The sequence below is a fragment of the Eleutherodactylus coqui genome, chromosome 2 (genome assembly GCF_035609145.1).
Source record: "Eleutherodactylus coqui strain aEleCoq1 chromosome 2, aEleCoq1.hap1, whole genome shotgun sequence".
NCBI classification, from domain to species: domain Eukaryota; kingdom Metazoa; phylum Chordata; class Amphibia; order Anura; family Eleutherodactylidae; genus Eleutherodactylus; species Eleutherodactylus coqui.
The window spans coordinates 173,307,792-173,335,319 of NC_089838.1; the positions used below are offsets into that span (position 1 = coordinate 173,307,792).

General features: G+C 43.4%; 1 protein-coding gene across 2 annotated transcripts in view; it reads right to left on the minus strand.

The window, feature by feature from the left end:
- Nucleotides 1–27,528, minus strand: part of PRKAR2B (protein kinase cAMP-dependent type II regulatory subunit beta) — a 106,693-nt gene that overhangs the window by 21,492 nt on the left and 57,673 nt on the right. For both annotated transcript variants that reach the window (XM_066591938.1, XM_066591939.1), the window contains exons 3-6: nucleotides 19,800–19,852; nucleotides 10,302–10,385; nucleotides 7,602–7,708; nucleotides 4,546–4,699 (exon numbers count right to left, since the gene is read on the minus strand). In XM_066591938.1, the coding sequence (XP_066448035.1) occupies nucleotides 4,546–4,699; nucleotides 7,602–7,708; nucleotides 10,302–10,385; nucleotides 19,800–19,852 (398 nt within the window). The remainder of the gene's footprint in view (nucleotides 1–4,545; nucleotides 4,700–7,601; nucleotides 7,709–10,301; nucleotides 10,386–19,799; nucleotides 19,853–27,528) is intronic.

Sequence of the window (27,528 nt, forward strand, 5' to 3'; positions counted from 1 at the left end):
GAGAAGCCTGTAATTGACATCATAGGTAGACCTCAACTATGGGAGACAACATGGGAAAACACATCCAAAAAATCACATTGTCTGATTTCTAACAAATTTACTTGCAAATTATGGTGGAAAATAAGTATTTGGTCAATAACAAAAGTTCATCTTAATACTTTGTTATATAACAAGGTTGGCATACACTGTTGCTGGTATGTTGGCCCATTCCTCCATGCAGATCTCCTCAAGAGCAGTGATGTTTTGGGGCTGTTGCTGGGCAACACAGACTTTCAACTCTCTCCAAAGGTTTTCTATAGAGTTAAGATCTGGAGACTGGCTAGGCCACTCCAGGACCTTGAAATGCTTCTTACGAAGCCACTCCTTCGTTGCCATGGCGGTGTGCTTGGGATCATTGTCATGCTGAAAGACCCAGCCACGTTTCATCTTCAGTGCCCTTGCTGATGGAAGGAGGTTTGCACACAAAATCTCACAATACATGGCCCCATTCATTCATGTATACGGATCAGTCATCCTGGTCCCTTTGCAGAGAAACAGCCCCAAAGCATAGGGTGGCAACATCATGCGAAAGCATGATGTTGCCACCCTCATGCTTCACAGTAGGTATGGTGTTCTTTGGATGCAACTCTTTGGATGCATTCTTTCTCCTCCAAACACAACGAGTTGTGTTTCTGCCAAACAGTTCTACTTTGGTTTCATCTGACCATATGACATTCTCCCAATACTCTTCTGGATCATCCAAATGCTCTCTAGCAAACTTCAGTCAGCCCCAGCCATGTACTGGCTTAAGTAGGGGGACACATCTGGCACTGCAGGATCTGAGTCCCTGACAGCGTAGTGTGTTACTTACTGATGGTAGCCTTTGTTACGTTGGTCCCAGCTCTCTGTAGGTCATTCACTAGGTTCCCCTGTGTGGTTTTGGGATTTTTGCTCACCGTTCTTGTGATCATTTTGACCCCACGGGGTGAGATCTTGCGTGGAGCCCCAGATTGAGGGAGATTATCAGTGGTCTTGTATCTCTTCCATTTTCTAATTATTGCTCCCACAGTTGATTTCTGCACACCAAGCTGCTTGCATATTGCAGATTCAGTCTTCCCAGTCTGGTGCAGGGCTACAATTTTGTTTCTGGTGTCCTTCGACAGCTCTTTGGTCTTCACCTTAGTGGAGTTTGGAGTGTGACTGCTTGAGGTTTTGGACAGCTGTCTTTTATACTGATAACAAGTTCAAACAGGTGCCATTACTACAGGTAATGAGTGGAGGACAGAGGAGCCTCTTAAAGAAGAAGTTACAGGTCTGTGAGACCCAGAAATCTTGCTTGTTTGTAGGTGACCAAATACTTATTTTCCACCATAATTTGCAAATAAATTTGTTAAAAATCAGACAATGTGATTTTCTGGATGTGTTTTCTCATGTTGTCGCTCATAGTTGAGGTCTACCTATGATGACAATTACAGGCCTCTCATCTTTTTATGTGGGAGCACTTGTACAATTGGTATCTGACTAAATACTTTTTTTCCCCCACTGTATTTTATGGAAGAAACTCTGGAGCTTTTCCAGTTGTGTGCTAAGACGGGTTGCATGTATTATATAGCAGATAATCGTTCTGTATTCCAATGGGAACTTATCTATCCCCAACAGTAGAGGCGCCAAACCAGGTTTGCTTTAGGTTGAGGAGGAGTACAGTGTTTTTATAATTTTGAAACACTTTTTTCCATAGGTTCACACAATCCATGTTCACACAATCCGAGGTGCGTGCTGTGTGCTTTCAATGCTCCCATAGGAGTCTATGGAAAGCACGCAGCAAACATAGGACATGTCCTGTCTTTGCACGCACCTCAGAGCCGACATGCGAGTTTGAACTTTGTTAGATGCGCTGATTCAGTGCATCTAACAATCGTCTATGTGAATGCTTCTATAGCAACCAAGCGAAAATAGCGATCTTCTCAACGAGCCCTAAGGGTGGCTTCACAAGAGCGTGTTTTTGTGCGTACATAGGTGCACACCCATGTACGAGCAAAAATTCGCGTGAATGCAGGTCCGTGCATTGTTTTCAATGGAGCCGCGGCAGATGTTTTCTTCATCCCCACTAAAAGAGTTAAAAGAATTCCCTACTGCTACATCTGCCACATCTGTGACAGATGCAGCAGAGGAATTCTTCAGTTCTCTACCGCAGCAGTCACACGTCAGCTGCGGTAGAGAATTCTGCTGCCGGCAACCCCTTCAATTGATTTCAGGAAAGGACATTAAATATAAGCCCTTCCATGAAAACCAAGTAAAAGTGGTTTAAAAAACAAAGAAAAGAGATACTCACCTTGCTTTAGCTGCCGCCGCGTCTTCTCCTGCTGTCCCCTGCACTGCGGTGTTGATCTATCAGCAGGCGGGGATTTAAAATCCCCGCCTGCTGAAAGAGCGGAATGTGATTGGCTGAGGTGCTCAGCCAATCACAGGCAGCTCTCGCCAAATGAATGCTTTCAGCTGCCAGAGCTCAGCCGCGACTTCTGGCGCTATCCCCAGCTCTGTAGTTCTGAGCTATCAGCAGCCGGGGATTTGAAATCCCCGCCTGCTGGTAGCTCTGATTGTGATTGGCTGAGCGCTTCAGCCAATCACAATCAGAGCTACCAGCAGGTGAGGATTTTAAATCCCCGCATGCTGATAGATCAGCAGTACTACAGAGCCGGGGACAGCGCGAGAAGTCGCCGCTGATCCCCGCCAGCCATCAATGAATTTCAGGGAAGGGCTTCATAGGCCCTTCCCTGAAAAGCCATTTAAAATAGTTTTCAAAAAAATACTCATCTGCCTTCAGCTGAGCTGTATGCTCAGCCAATCACAATCAGAGCTACCAGCAGGCAGGGATTTTAAATCTACGGCCGCTAAAAGCTCAGAACTACAGAGGCGGGGACAGCGCATAAAGTCGCAGCTGAGCCCGGCAGCTGAAGGCAGGTGAGTATTTTTTTTTTTACACTATTTTAAATGGCTTTTCAGGGAAGGGCTTATGAAGCCCTTCCCTGAAATCCATTGCCAGCTGCCAGGACTCAGCAGCGACTTCTCGCACTGTCCCCGGCTTTGTAGCGCTGCTGATCTATCAGCAGCCGGGGATTTAAAATCCTCGCCTGCTGGTAGCTCTGATTGTGATTGGCTGAAACGCTCAGCCAACCACAATCAGAGCTACCAGCAGGCGGGGATTTCAAGTCCCTGGCTGCTGATAACTCAGAACTACAGAGTCGGGGACAGCGCAAGAAGTTGCGGCTGAGCCCGGGCAGCTGAAGAAAGGTGAGTATTAGACTTGAGCGAACCTACTCGCTTCGAGTAATTACTCGATCGAGCACCGCGATTTCGAGTACTTCCGTACTCGGGTGAAAAGATTCGGGTGCGCCGGGGGGCGGCGTGGCAGAGCGGGGGGTAGCATCGGGGAACAGGGGGGAGCCCTCTCTCTCTCCCTCTCCCCCCCACTCCCCGCTGCAACCCCCCACTCACCCACGGCGCCCCCCCGAATCTTTTCGCCCGAGTACGGAAGTACTCGAAAATCGCAGCGCTCGGGTGAAAAAGGGGCGTGGCCGAGTACACTCGCTCATCTCTAGTGAGTATGCTTTTTAAAATTTTTTTACACTACTTTTATTGGCTTTTCAGGGAAGGGCTTATGTTTAAAGCCCTTCCCTGAAATCCAATCACGGGGATGCCAGCAGCAGGATTCTCTACCGCATCTGTCATGCGTGACAGCTGCGGTAGAGAATTGAAGAATTCTTCTGCTGCATCTGCCACAGATGTGGCAGATGCAGCAGCAGGGAATTCTTTTAACTAGCGGGGGTGAAGGAAACATCTGCCGCATGCGGCAGATGTGTTCTTCATCCCCCTAGGGGTCACGGCAGCGGCGGAGAGGTAAGTAAATGCAGGGGTGCCGGCAGAGCATTGTTTTCAATGAAGCTGCCGGCAGCAGCCGCGGCTCCATTGAAAACAATGTGTGCATTCCCAATGGTGCACGCATGTCCTATCTTTGCAGGCACGCACCTGTAAAGTACAGACACACCATAGGGAATGCAATGTTGCAAATACAAGCGTGTTTTTGTCCGTGCGTACGCACACACAAAAACATGCTCGTGTGAAGCCCCCCTAAGGGTGCAATTACACTTCCATTAGGGTTGTCATTAATATTTTTCAAACATGGAACAGAGAGACAGAAATAAATGTTTTTTTTTCTTCCTTGATTTCAATGGGTTTTCAAAAAACGGACAGCAAGCGGAAAGCTTCCAGTTTGCTTCCATTCCCTTAGGTTTCTGTTTATTTTACTGAACAAACAGCGCTGCAGACTGTGCTATCTGTTCCATTAAAAAATGAAAACCTAACAGTACAGGAGCTGAGCTTGTGTGCATTCATGAGAGAGCTCAGTGCTGGGAATTCCCCCAAGTCAGAAACTTGAATGTAGAAAAGCCTACAAATCGAGTATAAGGTTTTCTAAATGCATGAGAAGAAAAACTCAGGGACTTAGTTAGATATGTGTATTGATTTTTCATATACAAAGGTTTCCATAGCTTTTAAAGCGGTACTTACCAGACACCATATTACTCCAGCAGATGTAGCGACAATTGTAGCAGCTCGAGGTGTGTTATACATTAATGCCAACTCCCCAAAACTTCCTCTGTTGTCGTAACAACCAACACATCTTCCCACACTGTCTATCTTTACATAAATGTCATATGTCCCGCTGTAAAAAGAATAAAGAAAAAGCATATTGAAACACTGTCAAGCACATATATTAGCATTCAAGTAAACTGCGTTGGCTGCAGTTCTCTGCACAGCCATGTGGCTAGGAGTGCCGCTGTGCAAGTGCAAACAGTAAAGGGGCAGCACTACAGCTCTTTCCTCTCAGAATTAGTGGGGTTCCTAAGGGTGGTCATAAAGTGATGTCATATCCTACGATGAAAATACCCTTTTAAGAAAAAAATATCCATAAGAAATCTTTTAATATTTGTAAAAGAAATAGTATGAAAAGAGCCTTACACATGACAAAACAATCGACTGCTGGTTCCCTCCCTGTTTCCGTCTTCTGTGCAGAAAGCTAAGCTGAACTCAGTGCTTTTCTATCCAGTTTAAAAGATTGGCAGGGACAAAAAGTATGTGAAAAGGAGACTAAAGAGGTCTCCATCTCACATACTGAACCCTATGGTTCTATCCGTTCCTTTGCAGGTTTCTGCACTGAAGACGGATACGCAGGACAGAAACAGCAAATGTTAAATAACACTGGACCAGATTTATCAAACCGTCTAAAAGAAAAACTTTCTTTATGGCCCATAGCAACCAATCACAGCGCAGGTTTTATTTTTCAAGAGCACTATTAGAAATGAAAGCTGTGCTGCGACTGGCTGCTATTTGAGCTAATATAAGCTCACAAACAGATGGACAGCCAAGACCCCTTTTTTCCATCTGTTTGTGAGCTTACATTAGCTCAAATCTATATCATGCCCTCTGACCGGCTTCTATTGTGGCCTATGTGATGACATCATGCATTAATGCTATTCATCCTGACTACCCTCACAGCCAGGTGAACTCTTGTTGGTTCCTCTGTCTTTTTTTCCACACCTAGTTTGGGACCCAGTAAATTTGTCTTAGGATCTGGGCCTTATTAGTTATTAGAACATTTTTATCTTTTTTCCTCTGAGGAATAGGTGTTTTTTCCACAATATCTATTGCAAACGTCGTTAGGGTCACACAGTGTGTGTCTTTTACCATCTACTTTGGGGGCACAACTTTGGTCAGCAATTTTTCGATCCCACAAACAACATCATTGATGATCCTTTTTAGCTGACCTATGCTGTTGCACTTCATTCTCGTTTGGTTGTGACTAGAGGCTCAGGGGTTGACTCCATACCCCTGTCCGTCTACTGGTATATTTTTATACTGTTGTATTTATTTGGTATTTATCAGCCCTTATTTACTTTTAGCCCAATATACTCCCCTTCGGCTATTCTGTGATTCCAGACTACATAGCGCTCAATGAGCACTACGTAGTACAAGCGATCATGTGACTGTCAGGTAGCCCTTGGCACAGCAGACCCAGATAAGCTCTGTTAGTGACTACTGCTTTCCCCTGTAACTGGAGCTTTTATAGATGCCCCAGCTACAGTGGAAAAGTATAAAATTTTTTTTTTTTTTTTTAAAGTCAATGTAAATGACAGCCCGAGGTCTTATATGGCATCATGGGGGACATAGAGGTTAAAAAAATTGTTACATAAGTGAAAACAGTTACAGAATAAAACAAAAAAATATATACATAAAATAGAAAATGACCCACCACCGATACTAACCAACACCGTTGCCATATGCACCCTGTAATCCAAAACTATATAAATTGTATATCAAAACATCCGAAACAAAATGAAGAACCCATTCCCGTACTTTATTTTAGCGTAAATATACTAATTTTAATATCCTAATAAACATCCATAAATTTAAAAAAAAAATCATTTATTTTGCTTTTTACCCCCAGTAAAACTAAAAAAGAGAACAAAAGTCAGTGAAAAGATATAACAAAAAAGCCCTACATGTCACAGGTAAAAAATGCAGCAAAAATAATTTTGGTAGCTGAAGAAAAAAAAAAGGGCAGTAAAACCCCAACATAGGTAAAATCCAGAAAAAATGTCTGGTGCTTTAGGACCAAAACACCCTGGTCTTTCGGGGGTTAAAACACAAATATCTTGTCTCTGAAAAGACATTACAGACCATTTTACACTGGTGCCGGTGGCAGAAGTAAACAGAATGTAAATCCCTGTAAAGCCTATTAAAGGCATTCTGTCACTAGGTTCATGCTGCCTGAACCACGGGCAGCACCAGCCAAGGACAGGTATGCTCATCACACCATATACGTTTTACTCTGAAAGGCCGCGACGCTTCAAAATAAACATGTTTTAAAGTTTGACTTTGAGCTGAGCTCCGAGTCACAGAGGTGGTACATGCTAATCTCTTCCCGCCTGCTTCATGTCGACTGACAGCTCTATCCATATACATAAGCAGGAAGAGGAGCTGTCACTGCATGATGTGAGCAGGGAGCCGCCAGCACAGCCCGTCCCCGTGACTTGGAGCTCAGATCTGAGTCAAACTTCAAAGTGTGTTCATTCTGAAATACTGCAGCGTTGGCATACCTGTCCCATGTTCATGCAGCCCATGGTTCAGACAACATGTACCTGGTGGCAGAATTCCTTTAAGTACCATGATAGATGGATCAACCTAACAGCATGGTATATTAAAAAAAGCTAAATCATGTTAAAAATGCTACTAAAAACATATGCAACTATAAATGTTTTTTATTCTGTGCAGGCATACTTGAATTCACAACATTTACAGTAGAAACTGTCATGCCCCACAAGTTACTCTCTTATTGCTGTTCTGCTCTTATCACAATTGCTTTCATTGCTTTCAGCCCGAAATAAACTGGATTCTTCATACGTGCCTCCTGACCTAAGTTGACACTGTCTGACAATGTTTCTTGGTGTGAGTATAGTTCAATACAGACATAGGGAGATTACCTACATGCCTAACGAATGCAGGCTAGTCATGGACACAGAATAGTCATACTTGGTTCCTTTCCTGAAAAGTTAAGAACTATGTACCTGTCAATAACATAAAAGTTGTCCCCGTCATCACCTTGATCAATTACGTGGTCTCCACTTTTGACCAACTTCTCAAACATTGCATCTAATACTTGAAACATCTGCTCCTGAAAAAGAGAAAGCCCATACAATATAACAGTAAAGCAGTGCTCCGCATGGTGTACTCCACAGAATATTACACACATCTCAAACACAATTAGACAATAAAACAGTGATTGCAATAAAAATGTTACCAAAAGTGGTAAGACAACATTTTGTAGATGGGTATATTTTTGCAGAGCGTTAATTAAGCTGGCCATACCTTTAAGATAGCTGTCGACTGACATTAAACTCTTCCCTGATACACATGCATGCTCAGCCGAACATGCCGGTGTTCTGAATGTGGAGAGGAGAAGCCGCTGCCAGTCAAGTTTGACAGCTGCTTATCTCCTTGAGAACAGAGCATGTTGAAATTCAACTGCCAAATCCCTCTCTCGCCCAATGTTTGCCATCTGGGGAGAGTTGGGAGGCTCTCATATCCATTAGATGGTTGACCGATCCCACTGAAATCAGTGTGTTGAGCCAACATTAATTCAATATGCATGGCCTGCTTAAGTCATATTAAAACCCCAACCGATTCTGAGAACAGGGGCCCAGTGTCCCTTTCTTCTTGTCACTGCAGAGTCGCTTCCCCCATAGCAATAATGTCAGACTGAATGGACCACTGGCCGCACCCATTCATTTCAATGGGGCTAATGGAAATTGCCAAGTACAAAGCACTTGGCTATCTCCGTCAGCCCTACTGAAATGAATGAAGCAGCATTGTGCATGCGCAGCCATAGCTCCATTCAAGTCTCCTCCTCACTACAAGGGTGCAGCGAGTCTGAAGAAGGAGGACAGGAGCAAAAGAGGTGATATATGCTCTATTTTTGCGCAGATTCCACGTTGATAAGCTCCATTGATCTCTATGGAAGCGTTTGAATTGCAGTGCATCCACAATTACATTGCGGATGGGCACGGATTTTAACGCGAATAGCTCGCAGGTTTCTAGAAGACAACATAACAAAATGAATAAAAGGAAGCAGGAATGCGGGGAAAAGACAGTGGAGCACAGGTTTTTTTTCAGGGAAGAACACACCATTGTCCATTGCAGTAGCCAGGGTATTGGATATAGGCAGGTTCATTGCTCTACTAAGCAGAGAGAGCAGTATGCTGTTCTGAAGGCGATTCCAAGGTCTCACCACCACAAAGGCAGAAGAGAATGTCATCTGGGCATTTAAACTTTTGTATAAAAGAGTTTTTCCAGGGAGTTGAGCAACTTTCTGACAAATCACCTGCTTGTGATTTTTTTTGCCGCACGGTCGCAAACAATCACAATTCGTTTCTGTGATGAATAGCATGTATTCCATGGCAGAACTCCGCTTACGGAATCCGGCTCTGCCGTGTGCAGGCGGCCTTAATCCAGTGAGATTCCTTAGGTGATTGAGCAAGCTAACCAATAAAAATTATTATGGTCACCATTTTAGATTAGCACTTTGGACTGCTGCTTTATCTCATACAGTGACGTCATACTAACTTTCAGTGAACTATGAGTTTGGTTTTGTCTAGTCCAATCTTGTTTCCTAGCCTCTAGATTTTGTCTGCTCATTCCCTGTTTGTATCTGCCTAGCATTGGTTCATTGTTTAGCTTTCTTGTTTGACTTCTTGTCTGTCCCTTAGTGCCCTCTTATTCTCAGGGATAGTATTTCATATAGGGTCACTAGTGGGGATAACAGAAGACTACTTACAGACAGAGGTGTCTAGTGTTAGTATCAAAGGCATAGGGAGAGGTAGCATTAGGGATAACATTTTATTGGTTGTTATTTCCGTTCCATGCTATCTGCTCCAGTCTCCATGGTCAGTTTCATTATCTTCAGTTTCATTATCTTCATTGTTATCATATGGGTATTATCACCTTCTGCCTCTGTGACCTACTGATGGGTCACTAATTTTGTATTTTCAATTGTGTTAATAGCTGCTTTACATCTATTATTTTACAATGGTTCAGTTGTTACATTGTTCAGCTCTATTGTAAGACCGGGGACATCCGAATGCTAGGAGACATAGTTAGTATCCAGGAAAGCTGAATACTAAGGGCTCCTGTCCACGGGCAATAGTTCATTGCGTTATTCGTGGCGATAATCTGACGTCCACGAGCGGAGAATCATAGCGATTCTCTACTCGCGGGATTCAAATCGCGGCATGTCGTGATTCTCTGCTGTGAGCCTATCTGTCAAATAGGCTCAGCGCGGAGACCTGACAGCAGCTTCCGCTGCTCCACTGCGGTGGAATATCGCTAGCGATATTCCGTCACGGCCATGGACAGGAGGCCTAAAAGTGGTCACATTGTGCATTTAGTATCCAGATGATGTCTGTACAGTGGCTAGATAACACGTTAAAATGACTACTATATGTGGATCAATGGGTTAATCTACCGTCATGTATCTGTTCTTGTGTGGCCACTTATGTAATGGAATGAGAAACAAAAAACTGTCCATTGTAATAGATATTCTGTTAGGTGCACAGGTCTGCTAACCACATTACAATTTAATTTTTTTAATGCTACATTATTTTTGCTTCTGCTGTCTTCTATGTATGTAAGACACATTCGAAAGCATTTTACAGGATAATACAAATATATATAGTATGTCTGATTTACTTAGTTGGGAATAATATACTTACTTGATCTAAGGTCTTAAACAGGAGGATATCTTTGCAAGCTTCCTGCAAACGGTGTCGCTGATCATCTGTTTTTGGGTTAATAATCTAAATAAACAATCAAACATATAAAGATCAAGATGTTTTTGATAAACAGCAAGATCAGCAGTGATTTACTGATAATAGAGTTGCTACGAAAATCATTCAACCACTATTGCAAATTAGATTTATTTGCCAAATTTACAAACATTCAGCTACTTGCAAAAAAAACTATCAAACAAGAACTACTTACTCCAGGAAAAGACAAAGGATCAGGCATGTTGACATACAACATTCCCAAAGACAGTCATTGGGGATAGTCTGAAGCTTCCATGTGTGTTTTTCGAGTTTAAACCTTCATTCTACCTTATCTTCAAGGAAGCTCAACACAACTAGCATAATAAGTGGTTTCTCCACATTCAACACAAAATGTCACTTTTAATGACTACTGCAGGCTCAGAATTATTCAACCCCTGAATAGAATGCCTTATAAGAGCACACATTTACAACTGAGGTGTTATATTAAAGGGGTTGTCCCGCGAAACAAAGTGGGGGTATACACTTCTGTATGGCCATATTAATGCACTTTGTAATGTACATTGTGCATTAATTATCAGCCATACAGAAGTTATTCACTTACCTGCTCCGTTGCTAGCGTCCTCGTCTCCATGGTGCCGTCTAATTTTCAGCGTCTAATCGCCGGATTAGACGCGCTTGCGCAGTCCGGTCTTCTTCTTTTCTGAATGGGGCCGCTCGTGCCGGAGAGCGGCTCCTCGTAGCTCCGCCCCGTCACGTGCCGATTCCAGCCAATCAGGAGGCTGGAATCGGCAATGGACCGCACAGAAGACCTGCGGTCCACCGAGGGTGAAGATCCCGGCGGCCATCTTCACAAGGTAAGAAGTCACCGGAGCGCGGGGATTCAGGTAAGCACTATCCGGTTTTCTTTTTTAACCCCTGCATCGGGTTTGTCTCGCGACGAACGGGGGGGCTATTGAAAAACAAAACAACCCGTTTCGGCGCGGGACAACCCCTTTAAGTATGCTCGATGCAACTAATCAAGGGCTTCATTAGTTGCATCTGGTGTGCTTGAGATGAAACATCAGATACTTAGACTAGTTAGGGCTTTGTTGAATGTGACGTTTAATTGCACATTAGAAATATAACTATTTAATTTGTTTCAACTATGTGCACTGCAAGTGTATCTGTTAGGAATTTGGGGCAGAACATGCAAGAAAAGCTCCTTTTCAAATCTCTACTTTTTATGTCTGTAAAATGATAATTATGAACTGAGAAATCTACAGATTACTTAGTTAAAGAGGTTCTGTCATTAGAAAAAAAAATCTTTATTTACCTATTCCTTCCCAGGTAGTCTTCTTACCACATCTTCTCTTTGCCAATCTTCTCTTGGGTCCTGCAGTCCCCCCGGATCACCTCACCTCTAGCTGGCTGGATCCTCTTCTTTCTGTGAAGAAGGGTACATTGCGGGCATTCTCCTTCCTGCAGGGCAATGTATGCTGCATCACTAGTGACGTAGCATTTACTGCCTAGCAGGGAATGACGAGCTATTGCAGAGACTGCGCATGTGCGCAGTCCCATTGAAATAGTATATGAACACTTGCGGGGGGACAGCGCACATGCGTAGTCTCAGCAACAACTCTGCATTCCCTGCTAGGCAGTGAACGCTAAGTAACTAGTGACATAGCGTTCATTGCTCTGCAGGAAGGAGAATTCCGAGAACGGATGCTCCAAAACAGCAAGAAGAGGATCTGGGAGGACTGGAAGACCCAGGAGAAGATTGCTGAGGAGAAGATGCGGTACGATGACTGCCTGGGGAGGAATAGGTAAGTATTGATTTTTTTTTTCTAATGACCCCCTTTAATTCTTACATCCTGTTGTACGAAATTCTATATATGAACAGGAAATGTCCTCAAAAATGTGAGAAAATAAGGTTTAAATGGATCAACTTGACTGTAACAGTTGTTTAAAGAGACTCTGTCACCTACTTTTACCCCTATAAACTAAGCTTATGGGCTAAAAGTAGTTGACCCGCTGTGTTCGGGGATGTAACTTTTATACTCGCCTACCCTGTCATTTCTCCAGTCTTGAGAGCTGAAAGCTGCCACTCTATGCATTGAGGATGCGCTAAGTAGTCTGTTCATCCTAGTTTTATAATGGGCTACTAAAGCCCTATTTACATGGAACGAATGTCAGGTAAACGATGCTCGACACTCGTCTCTGTGTTCTTGCTCCCATGCTGCTGTACAGGAGCGAGTATTGCTGGCTCTCTGAGGTGGCCGAGGCGACTGGAGGAGTTTTCACTCCTCACTCTCCCCCGCCCCTTCTCCATTCACTTAACACAGCGGCTGTTCAGTACTGAACGGCTGCTATTTACACTCATCGTTTAGGATTTTATGCAGCCTAAATGATGAGTGATGATCCTGAATGATGATCGTACAGTGTGAACAACGGTCGCTGTTAAAGTGAATGGAGAGGGGCGGGGGGAGAGAGCGAGGAGAGAAATCTCCTCCAGCCCCCCGGCAGCAAACCAACGGTACTGTCCAACAGTCGTCCCATGTAAATGGGGCTTTAGTCGTGCCGCTCGAAGCATTGAGCAGCGGATTCCAGCTCTCACACTGAGGAAATGACATGGGAGGTAAGTATAACACATCCCCAGACTCAGCGGGTCACACACTTAAAGCCTCTAAACTTAGATGATAGGGCTAAAAGTAGGCGACAGAGTCTCTTTAAGTAGTAACATTGATCATGTGGAGTCACTGCTTGCTTTGCATTACAAAGTGATTAATATGTAATGTAGATGTAGAAGTGTGGAGGTGCAACCAACTGTATGTTTCTGTGTTTATGTGGGTGGATGTGTGTGCTTGTGTGCGAGAAATTCTCCACTCTTTTTTCCCCGTTTCTCTTTTTCACAATGGAAGCTGCAGAGTCTTTTCATCTAAGGTGTGACTTTTTTTCCTACAACTGTAATTGCATTTGGTCATTAGAATGAGGATTTGTAATGCTTTGTTATACTCCAAGTTAAGAGAATAGAGTATTACCTTGCAAAAAGATTGCAAAGGCACTAAATGTTCCTACAGATGCAGCTGGAAGCACAGTTCAGAGTGAGGGGCCTTCACACTTGTGATCGCGATATCACTGCGTTTTTTTAACGTGAATATCAATAGTACAAACTTGCGATTTTTGTGTGATGTGTTTTTAACATTAGAAAGTCCTATTGACATTTGCGGTAAAAAAAAATGCAGCGATATCGCGATCATGAAGGCACTCTGACTCTGAACTGTGCTTCCAGCTGCCAATAGTGAATGGGCTAAGATTCCTCAGGAATGTGTCAGAAGCTAGTGTTTGGCTATACACTACATGTGCAGAAGCTCATTAAAGCAAAAGAGTGCTCTACTAAGTACTAAACGTACCTGTCATGAAAGGGTTGGATAATTCTGAGACTGTAACGGTCATTAAAGGGCCACTCCGTCGAAAACACCTTTTTCGATGCCTGTTCCTATCACCTTAATCCTTGTCACACTCGAGGTCTCCTCTGTGTTTTCCAATCAGTTTCTTGCAATACAGCCCCCTGTCTGATACTTATCAGGCATTATCGTGAAGCTGAGATTTTTTACTTTCAGTTTCACATCTATCCCATGATGCATCAGCACAGCATTAGCTGAGGTTATACCATTTTTGCCTGCTGAGGGTACAGTTTAATTATCATTACCTTCTATATTCACATAAATAAGCCACAGACCATAAGATTACAGTCAAAATGATAAGCTGTGATCTCCACTATTACAACAGTGTGACAGGAGCTGTGTGATCATCATTAGTAACTTTTATATGAGTGCCTGTGCCCACCTCTAGGCAGTTTCCGTGGTAGATCCACGTAACAGCATAACACAGATTGTGAAATTGACTAGGAAATAAATACATAATCCCAAGCAGATCTGAGCTGGTCAAAATTGACATCACATGATCATCTGAACAAAAACAGTTTCATAATGAATGAATTTGTTTTTAAATCACTGGAGTGTCCCTTTAAAAGTATCATTCTCTGTAGCATTTGAAGCAACCACTTGTTATTTTAGTCTTGTTAAGCTAATTTGTTCTTGCTTGATTCCTTTTTTTTGCAAACTGCTGAAAGTTTCTAAATTTGGCAAAAGCTTAATTTGCAATGGGGATTGAATAATTTGGATTGCAACTGTATACTTAGCTATATAGCACTCAAACTGCCTACTCAAATTGCCTATTTGTGTTGTTTCTCATAATTGTAGCGTATGACAGACTTTATAAGTAATAATTTTTAGTCAATAGCAGTTTATCCATTTAATACCCCCCAAACACATGTTTACATTTAGATTAAAGGTTACCATACAAATTAGACTTTAGTTTCTGAACCCACTGATGACGGCCGGGTTGAACAACTCTTTGATGTTCATTGGGGACAGCTCAACTTTCCCCTGACAGATGGTATCAGGGCAAAGAAGGATTACAGACAATGAATTTCAAGGCCTAATCCTTTTATTGCCCAGGACCAGGAGATAGGCCGTTGCCAGAGCTTGTCTGGTTGTGGCTTACCTCCCTAAGCATTCGAACATCCACATGTATAGAGCAGCCAAGAGAAATATGTGATGGACGAACAATGATTGGTCTCACAGTTGTAATGTGTATGGGCAGCTTAAGGACAGTGATGCTGGTCATAAACATAAGAGTTTAATGATGTTTAATTCATATCTAGCACTGCTTACTCAAGGGGAAGACAAAGAATTAAGGCCCATTCAGATACGATTATCGCTCTAAATTCAGTATAACGATCAAACGTCAGCAATGGTTTTGCGTTAAAAGACAGACGTTTTAACCAAACGAAAATCGTTGGAAAATGAACGTAGCGGCCGGGCATTTCAGTCATTGTATTATTATTGTGTAGTGTTTGCATTAAACAATAATTAAGCGATAGTTTGTTTGAAAGGTGTGTGCATTTAGTGAATGGAAATAAGAGCTTCTCTGTATTGGCTCAAGAAAATCGTGGCTGTGCTTATCTGGTATTAAAAAAAAACCTGACTGTTTAGCAGTGAAAGAACGCCAGTTGTATTTTATATAAAAGAAAAAAAAAGACGCCTATTATAGGCGATCTATGATAATTTATTGTGAAAGAGTTATATGAAACAAAATCAGGTGGTACAAAGGATAGTATTCTTGTCATTGGGATGTAAATAATCTTGGTCATCTGTGTCAGTACTTGTAGTTTTGTGTATCGACCTATTAGTGACCTAAAAGAATGTGCAGTTGTGTCTAGGGAAAAACATAGGTTTTTTGAATTGACCTTTAAAAGAATCCTGTATGTGTCAAGTTTGCTAATTAGTGAAAAATAAAACAATGTCTAGTGTAGGCGTTTCCCAACTATTTTGAAATCGAAGCTGTGTCCTCCCGACAGCCAATCGCTCTGCCTTTAGACGGCTGAAGGTACGCCCCACCAAAGGATTAAACACTTGCCTCAAATCGCTGAACAATGTCATTTTAACCAAACAAGAAGAGAACGGCCGGACGATGGATTTTAAGTGGACTGAAAGACAACGATGAGCAAATCGTTAACGAAAACTGCACGACGGGCGCGTGTTTATAGACACAATGGCTATCGCTCAAACAATGGCCTTGGAGCGAATTTTGAGCGATAATCAGTGTGTCTAAATGGGGCATTAGGCATGCCGAAATCCACATGGCCTAAGACAGATACTGGGGACAGTTCGATATCCCCATTATGTAACCAACGACAGAGGAAGAAGTCTCCAGGCTCCTTTCTGCTGCCTGCCCCACCACCTGCGTTAGCGACCCTCTCCCCTCTCACCTCCTCCGCTCCCTTTCCCCAGCTCTCATTACTCACCTCACTACAATCTGCAACCTCTCTCTAACCTCTGGCACTTTCCCCTCCTCATTCAAACACTCCATTATATCCCCTCTGCTTAAAAAACCAACCCTGGACCCAACTGATGCTGCCAACTACCGACCCGTCTCAAACCTCCCCTTCATCTTCAAATTACTGGAACGCCTGGTCTACTCCCGCCTTACTCGCTTTCTCTCTGACAACTCGCTCCTCGACCCCCTCCAGTCTGGTTTTCGCTCTCTACACTTGACCGAAACTGCCCTTACAAAAGTAACAAATGACCTGATGACTGCAAAGTTGAGAGGTGATTACTCCCTACTAATCCTCCTTGACCTGTCTGCAGCATTTGACACTGTCGACCATAATCGCCTTCTCACTATGCTCCACTCTATTGGTCTAAAGGATACTGCTCTCTCCTGGTTCTCTTCCTACCTCTCTGACCGCTCTTTCAGTGTTTCCTTTGCTGGTTCTTTCTCTGCTCCACTTCTTCTCGCTGTTGGGGTACCCCAGGGCTCGGTCCTTGGTCCCCTTCTCTTCTCTATCTATATTGCCCCAATTGGACAAACCATCCACAAATTTGACCTCCAATACCATCTCTACACTGATGACACCCAACTATACACCTCCTCTCGTGAGATCTCTGGACCATTCCTCCAACATATCACCGACTGTCTGTCCGCTGTCTCTAACACTATGTCCTCCCTTTTTCTCAAACTAAACCTCTCTAAAACTGACCTCCTTGTCTTTCCACCTTCTAACCGACCTCCCCTCAACATCTCCATTCCAGTGTCTGGCACCATCATAACCCCCAGACGGCATGCCCGATGCCTTGGGGTCACACTGGACTCTGACCTCTCCTTTGCCCCCCATATCCAATCTCTGGCCCAAACATGCCACATGCACCTCAGAAATATTGCTAAAATACGTCCGTTCCTAACCACGGACATGCTAAAGACGCTCGTGGTTGTCCTCATCCACTCCCAGCTTGACTACTGCAACTCGCTACTCATTGGCCTCCCCCGCACTAGACTTGCTCCACTCCAATCCATACTAAATGCAGCAGCTAGACTCATTTTTCTATCCAGTCGTTATTCAGACGCCTCTGCATTATGCCAGTCGCTGCATTGGCTGCCCATCCACTGCAGAACTAAATTTAAACTCCTCTACCTCACTCACAAAGCTCTGCATGGCGCTGCGCCACCATACATCCCCTCCCTCCTGTCCGTACACCACCCAGCCCGCTCACTCCGATCGGCTAACACACTCAGACTAAACACCCCTGTAATACGAACCTCTCATGCTCGCCTACAGGACTTCACCAGAGCAGCACCCATCCTCTGGAATGCTCTACCCCAAGGCATCCGGACAATTCCCGATGCACGAAATTTCAGACGTGCCTTAAAAACGCACCTCTTCAGGGAAGCATACCAAATCTCCTGACCTAGTCCCTCGCCCCTCCCTATGGTGCTCCACCCTGTTTTGCCTTCTGATAAATGATCTGTACATAAAATTTCCTTTTGCCTGTGTTCCCCAACCCCTGCACCTCCTGTACCACCCCCAACCCATTTGTGTCTAACCCAATGTACCTCACATTGTAATTGTTGCAATTGTTGTATTGTTTTGCATTTATCCATGCCTGAAAGCGCTGCGGAATAAGTTGGCGCTATACAAATAAAGATTATTATTATTATTATTTCCAGTTTACATATTGTACCTTATCTCTATTGAATAGTAAATGATGGTGTTTTGAAGCAACCGTTTCAAGCTGGATGGGGGGCCGATTGTAGTGTTTTTTTAATAGAGATAATTATAGAAAAAGCTTAGAAAATTGTCTTCCCATGCGCACTACATTATCTTACTTATATCTAGTCCTATAAACATCTAGATACATTAATTCCCTATGAGTGAATACTTGCAGTTCTTATTAGCTTCATTTCTTTCATTGGCTGACTATTGTTAATATTCTTTACAGCTGAATGGGATACTATCTGTATTGGTTTTCGGTTATTTCGTATACATTCTGACTTTAAGCCTAAGGCTAGGGTCACATGGGACGGAATTTCAGCGGAATTCTCGTGGAATAGCCAAACCGAAAAACTGGGAGAATTCCGCTGGAAAAGCGCAGCTTCAAAACCCGTGGCCCTTAGCCACTGATTTTGGAGTGGTTTCGTCGTCGGCATTCTACTGTGGCTTTCTCTCCTCACAGAGAGGAGACAGGCTGCTGCGGGAACGACAAAAGAATTGGCATGCTGCGGAATTGACAGCATCTCAGTTTTCGTGCGGCTTGGCCGCAGTGTGTGGACGAGATTTTTGCAAAATCTCATCCACTTTGCTGGCTAATCATGGGACTAGGAGCCACGGGGGGAATTGCCATGTCAACTTTCCTCATGGAAATTCTGCCCCATGTGAACCCAGCCTAAATGTATGGCTTTCAAGTTTGATGTTGGTATATAGTTTTCACATAATCCTATTCCAGACACGTGTTGACTTGATAACCAATACCGATGTCAGTGCTTCTCCTCCATAAGTGATGTCTCTTATCTTTAGTATAGTCTACATATGTTAAAGTGTTTATATCTTTTTAAAGATTAGTTTGAGGCCGGGCACACATAGGCATACGATTACCGCATATTATGTGTGCGCTGTACACCCGTTGTATACGAGGTGACACGCAGGCAATCAATTACATTGCATTACGCAGTTCTGATCACATTACCATGTCAGAATTGTGTAATATGCGAGCGCAAAAATGAACACAGCATGTTCTATTTTGCTGCGTAAATACGCAAGATAGAGACCATTGTTCTCTATACATGCTGTCAGAAAATATAAACAGCAACAAAAAAATCAGGTGTGCTGCGCATAACAGCATGCATGAGATATGCTGCCATGCGAGGTAAATTTTGCCGCCATGCTCGGCAGTATGCCAGGTCACCGCCGGCTCTAGAGCTGTGACCCTCACAGCGTTTTATTCTTACGGTCGAGTGAGCCCGACTTGACTGTTTTAACATGTAACTTTGGTTTCATGATTATTCTAAGTACCTTTTAGCCTGGGTTCACACAGGGCGGATTTGCTGCGGTTTTGCTGCGGATTGCCGTTGCATATCCGCACAGCGGTAAAACCGCTGCGTTTGCAGTACAATGCAGCACAAATGACTTTTGCAAAAAAGCTGTTCTCACAGGGCGGATTTTATCCGCACAGCCGCAGTGCGGAAATGCAACTGTGGCGCGGTTTTAAAAGATGCAGCATGTCCATTCTTCTGTCTTTTCCGCAGCTCTTGTTTGTCCATAGACCTCTATGGACGCAGCAAAATCCGCGGCAAAAAGTAAAAACCGCTTGCGGATTTTTCCGCAAGAAAATCCGCAAGCCAAAATTAACCTTTGAAGCAGTTTTGTCGCAGAAGCATTTCTTTTGCGGCAAAACTGAAGCAAATCCGCCCTGTGTGAACCCAGCCTTATAGATACACAAATGTTACTGGTCTATTGAAAAACAAACTAATGCGATTCCAAAAACGATATATTGCATGCTCCGCAATAAATGCCTCTGTGCTAGTTAATAATTCCTAATAAACACAAAAAAGTGGTCTGATGTTTACCCTTTTTTCGGTTTCATCGTCTTCTTCATCTGGATTATATGCTTCTGCACACACTGAAATACAAAAACAGGATCAGACACGTTATTGATGAATATTTCCCTACATCCTATAATATAGGGCATTAAATGAAAGGCTGACTATCTTTCAGTCATTTAAATGGCCTGCAGAGTACATGTGGGTCATGTATTACATTGGGTATTCCCCACAACATGTGTTTATAGGCGCTTTCCGATCATTTAAAAAATGAAGGAAATATTTGGCAGCTCTATGTTCATTTTGAGTCTGACAGCTTCTGATGTACAAAAGAGTTCCAAAGTGGGCCTTTGTGGAATTTGTAAAAACTTTTTGGCGCTGTCCCTGCCACCTTCCCAAAAAGTAGGCAGGGCTTGTCGGGTGGGTGCCTTGCCGCCCTGGACAGACAGTCTTTTCAATAATTTACGCCAGAAACTAGCATAAATTATATCAGGAATGTATGCCAGATTGGACCTGATGTGCATTTCTAAAAAGCCACATGGACCTGCCAGCATGCTACAGATTAAAGGTGAAAATCCCCATTGCCCCTAGCAGACCTATGCATGTAATAGTGAAAGGAGGTGTACCTAATTATGTGAGATGGTGATGGGTCATCCATACCATCGTTCGTGGCATACCTAAACTGCTATGGTAATAACTTGGGTTTTTAGCAGTTATTCCAGTAATATCTAGTAATATATAGTTTTTAGATCTGCATTGAAGTACAGAAAATAAGGTTGATCCCATTGTTTTGGAAATCCTAATCATAAGTGTACAACACCATATTGCCGGTAATCAGTTGCAATCCTACGGGGGTTGCAGCACCAAAAATATTGTTTATAGTCAACTTGTTCATGCGAGATCGTCCGAGTACCATTTGTTTTTTTTAAATCTAATTTGTGTTTTGCTATATATTGAAACGTAAAAAGTTCAAATAATGAAAGGAATGTAACTGTGATCCACTGTCAGCGCCGTTCTGTACGTTGTTGGGCTTGTCATCTTTCGCTAGGATATAAAGGTTTTGTGGGCAAAATCTGTCTGTTAATGTGTCTTTCGTTCAAGTTTTAATCCTGGCCAACGCCAGGTATCCCTGCTAATTTACTAATCACATATGTGCAGTAACGACGTCTGCTCGTTTGGGGAGGCCTAGCTTATGATGTGCACCTCCTTCCCCTCCCCTCCGCCGCACTTAATTATCACATACATGTGGCAACGATGTCTGCCCTGACGTGTCTGCCCGTTTCTGTAGGCATAGCTTATGATGTGCACCCCCTTCCCATTGCCGCTAGAGTGGAGGCGCGCCTGTGCATCACCAAATAAATCTGTCTTGTCGCGCTCACTCCAGAACTCAATACATTTTCGTGATGAAACGTAGCCTACGTCCTTCCTCAAGATGCAAGCTATCTCCCTACCAAATGTAATCAAAATCGCTTCAACAGTTTAGCCATGAAAAGGTAACAGACAGAGTTACTTTTCGCATTTTGTAATATCAGTATGAATTCAAGACCATACTTATGAACATTTTTTGTATTTACCCTTGTTTCTATCCCAAAATATTCCAGGACTAATGTTAGAAAAGCGCCACCTGCTGTTTCTATTGAAAACCCTTTTGCGTCCGGTCCACCTCAGTAAGGGCCCTTTTACACGGGATGATTATTGTTCGGCTTCTCGCTGGATCACGGTAATTTGAATGGTAATCGCTCAATGTAAATGCCTGCACGATCTGAAGGATGAATGATAATTCAAACGACAGTCTGCCTATTTAAACAGGATGTCATTCATCTATAAATATGACAAATACTTGGCAAGTTTCTCCCAAGATGATGTTCCGTGTGAGATAATGCAAGAAGGCTGACTCTTGTGTCTGTAGATAACATCTGGCTACCTAGTCTCTTTTATAGCCAAAACAAAACATTCATTTTGCTCAGGCCATTGAGTCAAGATGTTAAAATCTATGTATATAGTTAAAACGAATGTTTTTTTTTTTACATGTTTAAAGGCCCCGTCACTTCGAAATGAAGTTATAGAATAAATTGTGATGGCCACTATATGGCATATGTAATTAAATGTATTGCTCGTAATCTTCAGTATATTGGCTATGCCATTGGGAAGCTTAAAAATTATATTGCAAACATGTTTCGGATGCAACTACACAGAGGAAAAAGAATAGAAATGTTTCTGGTGTGGATAAGCATTATGAATGCACAAAAACAGGAGCTATCTCAAGTTTGAGATCCTTTTGCACTAAGAAAGTAAGGCCTCATGCACACGGGGCAAATTGAGTAGCGGATTTTGCGCTTGTCAGCAGGCGTGGGCGATCCGCTGCTCGGTATTATTGTATCTTGACGCCACCGGAAGGTAGGGGTGTGACAGGGCTTTACATAGAGGGACGGTCCTGTCACACCCCTACCTCTGCATTGGCTCTTACTCTGTGTGTTGTGCCGTGTCCCCGTAGCTGTCTTACTCATCACTCGTTGGCTCCGTTGGGTGCTCCTTCTCGTGCGACGGCTTTAAGTACAGCGCCAAAGCCAGCAGCGCAGTCGGGGGGAGGTGAGCACCGCAAGCGGCCAACCGGGGACCGGGGACCAGGGACGGGGAGGGGGAGAGGGGGGGACATGAGGCTTTCACTACAGCACCAGAGGTTGCAGCGCAGCCGGGGGGAGGTGAGCGCCACAAGCGGCTGAACAGGGAGCAGATACGGGGGGATATTAGGCTACGCTATAAGTGCAGCGCTGGAAGGAGAAGTGCTATGCTGCCCCTGCGACCTAGCCCCGCTGTCGGTGTTCCCTGCTGTCGCCTCTCACTATCTTCCCTGTAGTAGCCAATCGGGAGCTAGGGGCTTGGCAGGGGGTCTAAACACAAGCAAAGCCAGGACAGCCCCTAGATTCTGGTGGCCTCAAGATACAATAATACCCTGCTGCTCAATGTGTCCATTGAGGTGTGTGGAGATTCCTCTCTCTATGCACACCAGTGAATTTTATTTTCCGCTGCTAAGTGCCGAAAATAAAACGCAGCATGCTCTATTTTTAGAGCGGATACGCAGGGACGGCTTCAGTTGAAGTCAATGGAAGCTGTTCCTCCCGCAGCACTCCTGCAACCGCGTAGGCGATTGTGTGGAGAAATCTGTTCTGCGCATGTGAACTGGAGCGCCGGCGGAACATCCGCAATACAGAAGAAGAAAGCATCTGATAGGTATGCAGGGCCACCAGCAGTAGACATGAGGCCTTAAAGTAACCCTCTGGTCCTAGAGAAACAAAAATGGCCAAAATGCTTCTACAACCTGATGTACACTGTGTATTAGTATATGACACTACACCTGCTATGATGGATCAGTGTTGCTCATGTGAGCAGTATTGGCCAGTCAGATCAGAATGTAGTGTGTTAGGCCTCATGTCCACGTGAAAAATATATTTTCAAATCCGCAGCGGATCACCCGCACGCGTGATCCACATGTAAAATTTCCCATAGGAATGCATTGACTACCCGCGGTTATATAAAATAGCCGCGGATGGCATTTTAAAGCGATTTAAAAATTTCATGGGCGTGAAAAAAAAACGCGACATGCTCCATTTAAGGCGGATCACGCGTGTAGGAGATCATAGAGCTCATAGCTCAATTGATCTCTCGCATGAAAAAAAAAAGGAATTTAAGTGCATCCGCGGCGGAAATCCGCAGTACATATCCGCGGCGGGCCACATTTTTCCTGTGGACATGAGGCCTAAGACTACTGATGCATACTAATACACAATGTACATCAGTCAGAGAAGCAGTTCTGCCATCTTTGTTTTTCCAGGATCGCTTTAACAAGCCAAGAAACTGAGGTGCCTGAAGATGTCGAACAGGGAAGCATTTTGGGTTATTTAAATTAGAACTATAAAACAGATCTGATGTACTACGGTATTGATTTAATTAAGGAATTCTTACATGCCAAATACTATATATATATTAGAAAGGTCTTGTTTTAGTGTTCAGCGATATTATAACCTATCTTTATCTGTAGATACACAAGTTTCTTTTTCTTTTGGCCGCCTGCAGACGGCCGCGTCGGATCCCGCTGCGAGAATTTTTGTAGCGGGATGCGGACCCGTGCCCCTGCCCAGCCCTGCGGCTTACCCGCTCCCAGGGTCTCCTCTCTGCGGTGTGCCAGCTGCCAGCCAGCCGGTGCGTGCGCAGAGAGGAGCTGTGTTTTCACGCGGACAAATCACGGCCGTCTGCCTAGGATTGCTTTATCTAATGCAATCCCATGCAGGCGGGCACGGGCGGAAATTCTGCGGGAAATCCCGCCGCTGAATTACCGCCCATGTGCAGGGGGCCTTTTGCATAAAAACAAAACCAGGGAAGCTCTTATCCTGGAGATGATGTGCAGGATGATTGATACCAGGGGTCTAAATCTTATAAAATGTATTGGGAGCACCATGGTGCATGTACAGTATATTAATTGTTTTTGTAGAAGAAGGATGAACTGATTACGACTTAGATAACACTTGGATCACATTTTATTAGCAATCAATGCAGAAGTCCAGGAAAATTCAAAAGGTTCACTTACTTTCGCTTGGAACTGTATTATACAAAAGTCCCACATTCAATTGCTATCTTTTTAATCTAATTTCCAGAGCGCTAAAATAAGTGACCTAAAATGAAGCCTTTCAGTTACAAGGATAATATTTGATTTTGCAGATTCTCTTAACGTTATTACTTCTAAAGCTCTGAGCTGCTTAGCCTCCTTAAGCAGAAGGCACTAATTCTTGAAAGAGATTAACTATCCATTCTAAGATATATTACAGGAAAGAGACAAACATGTGACCAGTTTCCTTTAACCCCTGAACGCCACGGGACGTAAGTTTACGTCATGAACACATTGGAACTTAGTGCAACAGGACATAAACTTACATCCGATATTTAAAGCTGCAGTGGCAATCGCTACAATACTGTTGTGATGGCTGCTAACATAATTAGCAGCCAATCAGTACTTGCTGCTCGGGAACCAATCACAGTGGTCCTGCACCAGTGGTCGCTGTGATTGGTCAGTCAGTGCTGACTAGCCAATCACAGCGCAGCATCCCAAGTTTGTGCTGTTTACAGTGCAATCTCTCTCACTAATCACCATAGTGCGTTATTGGTGGTTGGAGAGAAAGAGGGCTCGGGGAATAATCATGTGCAGGAAATAAAAAAATCACAGGCATCGGTTGTATTATAGGTAGTGTAGGCGTCAGTGTAATGTTAGGCCTCCCTCACACAGGCGCTTTTTCCCGCGATTATTGCAGCGTTTTCAGCGCCATGTTAATCTCGGTTTCACGCTCCTATGGTTTTCTATGGAGCTTCTCAGACAAGCACTCGATCGGAGTCTGTCCTATTTTTCGCCATTTAGCGTATCTCATTAATGATGGGGAGTGCTAAAAGCTGTGGCCGAAAATTAAGATCGAAATCGCAGCGTTTTGCCAAACGCCTGTGAGAGGGAGGCCTTAATGCAGGTAGTGTTGTGTGATCAGTATATAAGTATAGCTAGTAAATGTGATCAGTGTGTCCGTGTAGTGTTAGCTTAGTCAGTGTAGTTAGTGTTGTGTCTGATCCTGTAAGTGTAGTGTGTAGTTAGTCAGCGTATCCGTCAATGTAAAAAAAAAAAAAAAAACATGCAAAGGCAAAATAAAAAGTTCCTGCTGTGTTCCCGACCCCATCCCATGGTCACCCCATTCCAGTGATCCCCCAGCATCCTGTGGTCACCCACCCAAGAAAAAAAGATTTATGCGTTTTATTTGGGTACATTATCTATCTATCTGTGAAAGCCCTCACTGACTGACTCGCCACTAATTCTCTAACTTCCCGATGTCGTAAAAACATGAAATTTGACAGAAGCATTCTTTAGGTTCTAAATAAGAAAAGTAAAGGGGTCAGAACTCAATTATTCAATGCTTATTGCAAATGTATTGGCACCTCTATGTAATGTACCTAATCGAATTCTCTAACTTCCCAGTGTCGTACAAACATGAAATGTGGCACAACCATTCTTTAGGTCCTAATTAGGAAAAGTAAAGGGGTCACAACTTGATTATTCAATGCTAAGTGCAAAAGTATTGGCACCCCTATGTAATGTACCTAATCAAATTCTCTTAACTTCCATCTGTCATATAAGCGTAAAATTTGGCACGAGCATTCTTTAGGTCCTAAATAGGAAAAGTAAAGGAGTCACAACTACGGTAGATTATTCAATATTCAATGCAAAAGTAAGCGCACCCCTATGTAATGTAACTTCCTGGTGTTGTACAAGCGTGAAATTTGGCACGAGCATTCTTTAGGTCCTAAATAGGAAAAGTAAAGGAGTCACAACTCGATTATTTAATGCTAAGAGCAAAAGTAAGTGCATCCCTATGTAATGTAACTTCCCAGTGTTGTACAAGTGTGAAATTTGACACAACAACCAAACGCTCCGCTGTGTGCATATACTGAGGAGAATCTACCTCACCACTATGTGTATATAATGAGAACAAGCTAACTGACCTCTATGTGCATATACTGAAAGGCTGTAAAGTACATAAGAAAGTGGCCATGAATTGCAGGGATAAAGCATGCCTTTAAGGCTAAGAAGGGGCTGCAACCTCCAGTCTGGGGTTAAATTTGAAAAAAATGGTGTTACCTTTAAGGGTAAAAAGTAAGGAGAGTGGGAAGGGTGGCACATTCTGCAGAAGGACATCGGTACATGCAATCTGAGGAGAATCTAACACTTCTCTATGTGTATACATATTTTATTGCTCAGTTCCTCTGAATTAACCATGACTTCATGAAAATCTTCCATGCGAACAACAGGTAAAGATGTGTACTAAATTAACTCGGGCGAAGCCGGGTATATCAGCTAACATATAATATGGCCCACAGGAAGTTTACATCCACGGTCATAGAGTTCAACCCCCCGCCCTCAATGTAAGGTTTTCTAAATCATCCCAGACAGATGTCTGCCCAGCCTCTGTCCAGCATCATGTGATTCTCAGTTCTCTGTACCTCTGAGAAGGCGGCCAAGGGCTGCCACTTTTATTGGACCCTGATACTGCTGATGCTCAATGGATTACTCCAGAAAATGTCAGACCCCAGATACCTGATTTTACTGAGAACTCAGGAATACAATTTGATACAACAGGACTCAGATGGGAGCACTTTTAAAATTTTCTTTAATTTTTGCATGATTTTATTACACACATTGTTACCCAAACAAATTTATATGTCCAGAATTTTATCTGAGAAAACCCCAAGTAGACCCCTCTGGATGCATCATAAATCACAAAATTGGAGAGCATTGTATTATGTATGGGGCTAGTTAAAAAGCAGAGCATTAGGGCCCACACCCCAATGCTCCCCATGGTTATGTCAAAGACGCGTTTTAAAGTGATCATAAAATTCCTGCATTGTAACGACAATACGCCGTGCCCACCCAGCGATGACCCCAATTATGATCACTTCTATAAAATCAGGCCAGTAATAGAGCATTTTAATGCTAAGTTTGCTCGGACTCACACCCCTAAGAAAAACATTCATGCAGATGAGTCCCTGGTACATTTAAACTAGAGGCTTTGACTCCGCCAGTACCTGCCCAGTAGGAGGGTACGGTACGGAGCGAAAATGCACAAGCTGTGCGAAAGTACATCAAGGTACACCCATAAGTTCCCGATTTATAAAGGAAAAGATACCAGAATTGAGCCCCCAGAATGTCCCCCTTCCTGGGAATTAC